Here is a 10,418-nt window from a genome sequence, read left to right on the forward strand (position 1 = left end):
GTGGGGGAACTTGCACAATCGGTGGCTGACTAAATGCTTTTTTGCCCCACTGTATATGGGAAAAATAAATAAATAAATATATATACAGATCTCCTTCTCCACCACCACCCACTGAGAGCTTTCCACTACAGGCTGAGAAGATAGCGAGGGAGTTATTACGCTCTCTACTACACGCCATCCTTTTATTATGAGGCCTCTCGGCGTCTGCCTCTGATGCATTTCGTGATTGCCGGGTGCTGTCGTGTCCCTTTGTACCTTACAGCTCAATGAGCCCATTTCACGAGGGCAGCGGTCGAGGCTGAGAAGAGACGTGAAGGCTTTCATGTTGAGGTATCAAGAGGAGCTCGCCTCGTGTGAAATTCAAATAGGTTTCTGCCACAGATGGCTCTGTACCGCGTTTCACACGTCTCACTGGGACACATCTATAAATGCCTAAACCAACATTTTAGCTCATTAAAAAAAGGAGACATAAATACGTGATGTTTATTCCTGTAATCTCAACATGCTATGATCTGCACACATCATGGCTGTTTGACTAACTGTATCATATATCTGGGTTTTGAAGAGTAGATATTTTAAAAGCCATTTACAGTTGAACTAATTAATTTGTCTGTTGATTAATCAAAACACTGTCACACCTCCTTACCAGAAAGCAAATATCAATTTTATCTTTAACACTGAATAAGCAATAGCTTCCAGTGTGGGGAAAAATACACTCACTCGCCACTTTATTAGAAACACCTTGCTGGTATTGGGTTGGATTCCCTTTTGTCTTCATAAATAGATTCAACAAGGTGTTGGAAACATTCCTCTGAGATTTTGGCCACACAGCTGCTTATTCATTGTTTGCTCCTCCACATCCCAAAGGTGCTATATTGGATTAATACCTGGTGACTGTGGAGGCCATTTGAGTACACTGAACTCATTGTCATGTTCAGGAAACCACTTTGAGATTATCTGAGCTTAGTGACACAGCGCATTATTTTGCTGGAAGAATACAGGATGATACACAAGGTTGATTAGCCAGGTTAGATAAACCTTGAAGAAAAACCTATGAATTTTACATAGGTTTATATTATAGGAAAAAAGATGTACATGGTCAATAATTCTTTATAAAAGTATGCTTTTAAAATCATCAAATCAATAATAATTAATTAAGCAAGCTTCAAAATCTACCCTGCAAAGTAGTTTACTAGGGCATCAAATCAAACGCACATCATAAAACAATCAGGTCTAACAAAAGTGTCACGAGTTATGGAGTGTAGGAGTGCTGAGGTACCAAATGCAAACAAATGAACTAAAAATAGACCTTTTATTAGGCTGGTGTAATGTCCAGTAACTACAGAAATCTTATATACACTGTACGTGATGGTACACAGGAGGGTACACTGTGGTCATATAGGGATGGACGTGTGCAGCAACAGTACTCTGTGGTGTTTAAACAATAAGAAGCGGGCCCAGAGTGTGATAGGAAAATATTCCCCACTACATTACACCACAACCAGCAGCACGATCTGTTGATACAAGGCAGGATAGATCCATGTTTTCATGTTTACCCTACCATCTGAATGTGGCAGCAGAAAATTGAGACTCATCAGACCATGCAACACTTTTCTAATCTTCTGCTGTCCAATTCTGGTGAGCCTGTGTGTGAGTTGTAGCCTTAGTGTTTTTGTTTGTAGCTGACATGAGTGGCATGTGCTGTGGTCTTCTACCGTAGCCTAGCTGCTTCAAGGTTTAATGTGTTGCGTGTTCAGAGATGCTCTTCTGCATACCTTGGTTGTAACAAGCAGTTATTTGAGTTAATCTGGTCATTCTCCTCTGACCTCTGAGATCAACAGGGTATTTTAGCCCAGAGAACTGCAGCTCGCTGGATATTAGCCTCTGAATTTATCACTTTAGATTTAGATAAACGTTTTTTTAAAGACATCCTTGAAGTTACAAGTTTTGCAACAGAAATTACACATGCACACACTTTCCACGCATTAAGAACGCAGTGTTTACTTTCACGCTGACCTTTCAACAGAAGGTGCTTTTTACCTTAATGATCAATGGTGTTAAAATTTGGACAACTTTACTGTTACAGTAGATAAGACTGTCTGCTAGAGGCCCTAACATTTACATGTAAACAAAGGAATTAGGAACCAGATTGATCAGTGATGAAAGCTGATGGAACAAGAAATGAGGTGTTTGAATGGAAATACCTTAATCCTGCTGAGAAATGGCCCAGTATAAACACATAACCTTTAAATACATAATTTTGCAGTCCAATCTTCTCATGGAAACACTGTTATCTACACAGAAACACTGCAATGTTTCCACATAGATAACGCTGTAGTCCTCTGGGTCTCTTTGACATTCACACTGCACATTTAGTAAGTGTCCTGTGTCGCTAAACAAAGAGCTGATAAACATTAAATTTGACCTGAATTATACCTCAGCCACATTTTGATTAACATCTGAGTGCAGACAATACCAAATCAAAAATTTAAAACAAGTGTGGAGACATTTTAAAGTCGGACAGTTAGGAACAAATCATGGATGATGAGTATTTTTTATAACAGAAGAACACGTGCCAAACCTTTCTACGTACCTCAGCGACAGGCATCTGGACGTGTGCACAATGTTCCTATCCTAAAATGTCACCGTTATTTTGTGTGAGCAGCAACATTACTATCTGTGTTTACACTGTAGTACTGCTACCTTTACTTACGTAAAAGATCCAAATACTTGAGCTGTTCAATCTTTCGAGATCTACATACGTGGATGTGTCACTGTAATCTTCATGCAGATGTTTAAGGAAAAGCATGAAGATTTCACGTGGAGCATTTTGTCAGGTTTATGCAGCTTTAAAAAAAATTGATTGGTTGATTCTCAGTGATCTTATCAGCCGTGGGTTCATCTGCGAACGTGCAGTAGATGCCCAGCAACACGGGCAAAATGTGTGTTTCACTTTACAGAAACTTGGTACTATTAAAAGTTCACATATACGCTGAATTTTATCAGGTAGACGCAAACACAGCTCCAAATGATCCCAAAGTTGCCTCATGTCTGCTGGTTATATAAATTAGCAGTATTGGTACAGCCATGTGTGTACTTTGCTTTCATATTATGTTTACTTCTGCAAAGTTGACAGAAAAATGTGAAAAAGATTAACGTTCACTAAACCTGCTAAGCTTTTTTACATCTTCCCAGAAACTGAGATGAGCTCCCATGTTGGAAGTGTCTTGCTCATGTGGTAATATTGGTGTCCGAAGGGTGTTTCTTGTGTTTTGCATTGCTTAAAAACAATGAATATTTTACCATTAATCTTTTTCTTTGGCAAAAATCACAGTAAACATGATTTTGCACAGAAATACTTGACAACAGTTTGCTTTGGATTGTAATGCATTCTCCCAATCCTTAATGTAAAGCTTCTCTTTTCCCCACCCCAGTATCAGACTGATAGAAACAGAGCTACACATCCATAAATGGTTAACGGAGCAGTGGTATTCAGGATGCTACAGTATGTGTAATATTTTCCAACTATTGTGAGAGTAACCTGCCTGTCATCATTACAAACAGCAGGACACATGCTTTTCCCAGCGCTTTGTGCTTTTATATGGTTTTAAGTTGAGCAGCCTTGGTCTCAGTTCGGAAACCCTCTTCAGAGCTGATGGGCACACTCATAATTTAAAGGTGAAGTATAAATATTAATGACACGGCTCATTCAGAAGGACACTCTTCCACCAAGGATGTCCTGTGCTACTGGGATGAAGCCCAAAAAAAAAAACACTAGTGATGGAACAAAAAGTTCACCTATTCAAATATTTATCTGAACAAAGGGTGGCAGAGGGGTGCAACGCAGTTGGTGATGCTGGTGCTGATGAGTGTGCGTGACAGCGAGGGATCACATCAGCAAAGGCGATGAGGGGATGATGATGAGCTGGAGGAGGACAAGGGTGAGGGGGTGGGGTGATGCCTTTAGGTGCAATGCTGCTAGATGAGAATAACGCATCTAACTTAGCGGCTACTGATGCAACTGGAAGTGTCGCATAATCTTAGAGGGGTTGTGTTTTAAGGAGACGGAAGCACATAAAGATGGAGGTGTGTGTATACACAAATTATAAAGCCAGTTACTTATGTGACATTTCCTTCACTACATGTCCTTTTATAGATGTAAGTTTATTTTACCCTGGAGGCTGCAGGCATCAGTCCTAGGGGATATGAGTTATGTCACATGTTGCCAAAAGAAACGAACCGAGACAAATTAGATTAATTTAACTATTAATTAACAACACTTAGCAACATTTTATTTTGTCCACTGAAAACCATGTTCGCTGCTTTCGGGAACAAGAGGACACTAACAGGGCAGGCGGTCTATTTGGGGATAAGGCAAATATGCCCCGAAAAATTTAACATGCCCTGTTGTATACAGTAACTCTTCAGAGATGAAGATGTAATATAAATTGAACGCCCAACCCATAAGTGACCTTATCCGCAGTGATTGGATTTAAACATGCCACAGTTTGTCACTGCTTTATGTAATCATCAAACTGTCACCTTCCCTCAGGGTGAACAGACCCTGCTGCAGATTCCAACTTGACAATCAATCCAGTGCGCACCTGCCTGCTCTCCTATTTATTCATCACCGTTAAGTGTTGGAATAATGTACATGTATTTCTACACACGTGCATCGGCAGCTGTACCACAGGTGTATGTAATACATACATCTTTATTTTCTCTCGAAGACAAACACATGAATTATGCAGCGTTTCTACTAGTTTCATGTGGCTTTAGTTGAGAGAAGCACTACCTTAATACACATCTAAGTGCGTGTGTGCGCGTTTTTAAACAATTTCCTTCTGGTTTCTCCTCCTCACTGCCAGGATGCAGAGAATTAATCATCATAAATCTTTATATAAGAACGAGATAATAATAATTTAGCATCTAAGTGGGCACAGCAGCGGCATTTCTCATTCTTGAGAGCAAACACACATGCGTGGAAAGTCAGATTCATTATACTGCGAATGTGAAGAGAAAGAATGTGTTTTACATTTTATTTCAATCTTACGAGATATCCTACAGCTGATATTTGTACGGATTTATAGAGTAGACGCACGCAGGCGCGCTCAGCCTCTGTGTCTATATTAAGGTCTCACCTGGTGCCTGGATGACCTGCGCGAGCCAAATGACGGCGACCAGCCCGACTCCACAGCAGCAGAACCGCTGGAAGGGCCGCCGGTGCCTCGCTGCTGCTTTCATTCCTCAGCCGGCCGCATATCCACCAGAAACATCTGTTACTCTCTTTTACTTGTTTCACACTTTTACACCGCAAGAAGCTCCGAACAAACCGCCAGCAGTAGCAGGAGCAGAAAACGACTTCTCTGACAAGTTGTGTCAAAAAAAGAAAATCACCGCAAACGACAAACCCGTTTTTTTTTATTTTCCCCCCTCCAGGCTCAGAGGAGACGTTTTGCTGGTAAACTCATCCAAAGGTCCGGGTCGCACATAGCGAGGAGAGGCGCAAAAAAGCTTTCCGCCGTCATGTGTACAGTGTGAAAGGTCGACAGCAGATCCCACAGTGAGCTGCAGCAACAGGAGGCGACATGCTCTGAGCCCTGTGTGCCTTCACTCTGCCTGTCTGCTCACGCTGTGGGCTTCCCCCGTGCGGCCACCAGGCGACGACAAACGCAGCCGATGTCGAGCAGATGACATGTGGTTGATATTTCCACTTTTCCGAGCTGCAAGCTGTGGCTTATTAAAGCAAAACACTGCGAGGTGTGACGGACACCTCTCCAGAAGAACTGTATGATTTAACGTCCCCTGGGGCAATGCTCTGTCTACACCTGATTGGCTGAGCGCACCTGGTTCACCTAATTACAGGGGTGCAAAGCGGGGAATGATGGAAACTGGAGCCGAATGCGTTACAGTATTTTAGATAATCGCTTTCACATCCAGGGAACCTTGAGCGGCTCTAAATATTTTCTTTCTTGTACTTGTTTATAATTTGAAATGTGCAAAAAAACCAACAACCTTAAAACAGAAGATATCCTGACCTTAGTGCATCTCTTTTTAAAGAGAGACCTGGCAAAGAGAGCAGCAGAAGTTACAACAAATTTAACACATTCTAATAATAACAAGTGAAGAAACAAACACATAGCATATTCAGTACATTCAATTATTTTTCTTTAAAGGTACAGTGTGGAAAATTTCACCACTAGATGTCAGTAGATTGCAGATTGCAGTCAACTGAATTCTGTTTTCCTCTCAGTTCAGTTACATAATCTTATCTACTGTAGTCGCTCTAGGAAAAACAAATTTGGTGAATGTAGGCTTTAGGTCTGCTGTTTATTCAGCCAGTGTCCATGTCTATTTACGCTAGGAGGATGTAAATCTTTGTGAAAGGAGTCCGATACAACTCAATTAGTCAAACAAGTTCCCTTCTGATCAGAGGCAGCAATACTGAGGTCAGTTGTTGAGGACATCTTTTTCTGTTAGCAAGCGCTGCAGTTTTTGCTGCTGTTAGCTGCTGTTAGCCTTCGTTGAAGTGGATATAACATTTTCAGACTTGGATACTTAGTGAATAAACTCTCTTAAGATGTGAGAATATAATCAAACTGTTTATTAGAGGGAAAGTGTCCTTTTTTATGACACTCAAGCCTAACATTAGTTGTTAGGCTAACTTATATAAGTTAGCATTTAGTGCTAACTTATAACCAGCTGTTGTCGTTGTCTAGCCAGCTCATTGTCAGCTGTCCAGATACATCAAGGTTGCAAGCAACTGCAACAATATTGGGAATGGATAAACATGTTTATGCACATTTTTGTGTATTAGAGCTCTGTCTTCAGCTCAGGAGATGAGGCTTGAAGTGAGGAGGAAAAGGATAAAGTGGAAGTGAAGGAGGAGAGAGAGGAGTGGTGGAGGAGGAGAAAAACATAATGAGAAAGATACAGTATGAACATATAGACTTTGAAGGAGCTATTTGTGAAATTTAAATTAAACATTTAATTCAATTCAGTTTTCTTTATATTACACCAAATCACAACAACAATTGCCTTAAGGTGCTTTTGTAAGGCAAAGACCCTAAAATAACAGAGAGAAATAATGAAAACACCAACAATCAATGATCCCTTATGAGCAAATGCTTTGGTGACAGTGAAGGAAAACCTCCCTTATAACAGGTAGAAACCTCCAGCAGAAACAGGCTCAGGGACGCATGGCCATTTGTTGCAACTAGCTGGGGATGAGGGGAGGTAGACAGAACACAGACACACTATGGAGGAGAACCAGAGATTAACAACTACTCATGATTAAATGCAAAGTGGTGTATAAACACAGTGAGTGGGGAAAAAGGTGAGTAAAGAGGAACCTCCCCAGCACCTTAGCCCTATTGCAGCATAACCAACTATAAGCTAAACTAACCTAACTATAAGCTTGATAAAAAAGGAAAGTTTTAAGACTAATCTTATAAGTAGAGAGGGTGTCTGCCTCCCGAATCCCAAATGGGAGGTGGTTCAACAAAAGAGGGACCTGAAAGCTGAAGGCTCTGCCTCCCATTCTACCCGAGGAACCGCAAGTAAACCTGCAGTCTCAGAGCAAAGTGCTCTATTGCAGTGCTACAATCACTGTTGGGCAAGTTACTTTGAAAAAGTAATTAGTTATAGATACTTCTTCAAAAAAGTAACTGAGTTAGTAACTGAGGTGATTTGCATTTGTCATAAAATGATCGCTTGTGTTGTAAATGACTTGTTAACCTATAATCTATCAAAAAAATCTCTCATGCATGATATTAAGTTATTTGTAAACAGAAAACACATTTCTGTTTACCAGTAGAAGCTGCAATCAGGTTTTGGAAATGTGATTTTTAGATATCAGATTGAAAAATATCACATTGAAGATTTGACCAAGAGGGTAACACAAAATGCAATAAATATATAGTGTAATGGTTCTATTGTGGCCAAAAAGGACTGGAGTAATTACAGTGCGGAACACAGAGCAGTTGCAAGACTCAGACTCACAAGAACACTTATAAAATAGGTAATTTATTTTCTATAGTACCCCATTCATTATTTTCGTTGACCACAGCCTTTTAACCCCTTACCCACAAGGATCAGCAGTCTGGCACAACTAGTGCAGAAACAGCCAGCAGGGGGCAACTCTTTGCACAAAGGAGGTCATGTTGTATTTAAGTCTATAGGAAAGTTCACCTTATATATGACCTCAGCAAATGCTTATCTTATGACCTTGTGCTCTCAATCCCTTATTTCATTGGCTATGGTCAAAATGCCAAACTCAAGTCCAGATGACCAGTGGTTAACATCATATCCATCATTTATATAATCAGGTTTGAACCTCATGAGTTTTCTCTGATTACTCCAGCTTCCTCCTGGCCAGATAAATGCAATTTTACGTTTTTATATCCAAGGCTAGCAAATGGTTTCATTTCCCTCCTTGTAAAACATTTAGGTATGCCAAAAGCCCAAACAAACAATGACAGGAGCAGACCAGAGACCATGTTGTGAGTTGACCACACCAGCCAGAACAACACCCATCATGGAAAATATTAAGTTTATATCCTAGGTGAACATTGCACAAGAATAAACATTTCAAATAACAGAACAAGATGGTAACAATCCCATGAACTCTGACGGTCCTCCACACAAGATCAGCTCTCCACGAGTTGCCAGCAGATGTAAAATGGTAAAGATCATTAGTTGTGTCCCTCAGCATCATTGGGTGTTTTGTTCTTCTCTTTTTTGGCCTTTCGGTAAAATTGTAAAACGCATAAAGACATAAAACTAAAAGCAAAGATTTGAGTTTGCAAAACAAAGCAAGGTGAGAATGGTTTCATTAAGAAGTGTATTGGAGTGTGTGCGGGGGTTCTCACTGTATCATCTTATGCTGTTTTTGTATCTATATCAGTGCCATGTAGTGATGCATCTGGCCAGCTCACTAACAACAGCATCCAGATAAAGGTAGTGAGGTAGTGGAGACCTCACTGAATGAAGTATAATTAGCTGCAATCATTTATTCTATTTGCTAATCTCCCCATAAAGTTGTTCTTAATTAATTAAGCTGCATAGTGCTGTGCAGATGTTGCTTTCCTTGTGTCCACTTCCTCCCGACTGCAAGCGGCAGGAGGAGATTTCAAAGCTTCATTTCTCCAGCGAGCTCGCTCTCACAGGAAATGTCCACCCTGACAAGTCACATAATATACTTTTGTTATTATTAGCACAAGTCAGCCAAAAGAGTCACGTGGCTCGTTTGCAACACCAAAAAACTCGAGTCAAGTGATACATTTTATTTCAGGACACTCAACTTCAGATTCAGATTTTCTGCTTTGACGAAGATTAAAGAGAAAGAATGAAAAAGAAAACATATTTAACTTCTCTCTTTTCTTCCCTATTTTCTCATTCCCAGTTCTTGAAGTAATGCAAAATAAAAATGACAGAAGTGTGCATGGATCATCTGTATGCAGAAACAAAGGCTACTTGTCACATGGAGACCTTCCAGAAACAGGGTGAAGATGAAGAAACACTCTTGCAGTCCGGTCTGCTAGTAATCCACCCTGCCAGGTTTCCAGAAAGCACACAAACCCTTTTGCGTAAAATGTGGATGGACTGTACGATAGAAGCGGTCTGGCTAATGTCTTCTTTTAAAAAATTAAGACCTTAAAAAAAGACCCATTTTCACTTCAGGAGAATGAAAAAAAAGGTGAAGCAGCCTCATTCAACACCAGAGAGCCTGCAGCGCCCTGGTGTTTTTCATTTTTAATGTTTAACTCCAGAGTTTTTGGCAGGCTGGCAGGACTCGGATTAGTTTATCACTGACTTGTAGGTGTTGTTTTATGAAGTATATCACTTATTAACAGACTGCTTGCTTTACAAAACTACTGCATTTGTCCGTATGTTTGCATTAGATCAAAAGAAGAATGCAGTGCACAACCTGAGTAAATCTAGTATTTTAAATTGTTAAGATTTAGATTTTATTTGAGATATATCCGTAAAATACGTGTTTTCACTTTTCACTTGAGTGAAATCCAACCGAGTAAGAGTATTTTTCCAAAACACAAATCTTCTGTAACCTTAGACTGGCCCGCATTAGCCTGCCTACATAAACTGTTGGGTATATTTTTAAATACATTTTAAATACATTTTAGGAAAACCATTTATTTTTTTTGTTTTTATAGATGGGTATCAAATCAAATCAAATCTAATGAATGTGACTCATCTATTGTGAGTTTAGTTTAACTAATGGCAGGAAGTCTACACGAGCATTGCAAACTTACAGCAGGTTTCATGTACTTGTTGTGGCCTGGCCATTTAAAATCCAATATACAGCATACACACACATTCACTCTCCCTCCCTCTCTCTCTCTCTCTCACACACAAACACACACACACACACACACACACACACACACACACACACACAC

General features: G+C 40.1%; 1 protein-coding gene across 1 annotated transcript in view; it reads right to left on the reverse strand.

Annotated features, from left to right (window-relative positions):
* Positions 1-5,599, reverse strand: part of LOC102213107 (sodium/potassium/calcium exchanger 3) — a 28,016-nt gene extending 22,417 nt beyond the window's left edge. Inside the window, exon 1 of the mRNA XM_005735491.1 lies at positions 5,142-5,599. Coding sequence (XP_005735548.1) covers positions 5,142-5,244 — 103 coding nt within the window. The 5' untranslated portion in view covers positions 5,245-5,599. The remainder of the gene's footprint in view (positions 1-5,141) is intronic.
* Between the last annotated feature and the right edge of the window lie 4,819 nt (positions 5,600-10,418).

Source organism: Pundamilia nyererei, unplaced genomic scaffold (assembly GCF_000239375.1).
Source record: "Pundamilia nyererei isolate P.nyererei 1_Seehausen unplaced genomic scaffold, PunNye1.0 scaffold00064, whole genome shotgun sequence".
Lineage (NCBI taxonomy): Eukaryota > Metazoa > Chordata > Actinopteri > Cichliformes > Cichlidae > Pundamilia > Pundamilia nyererei.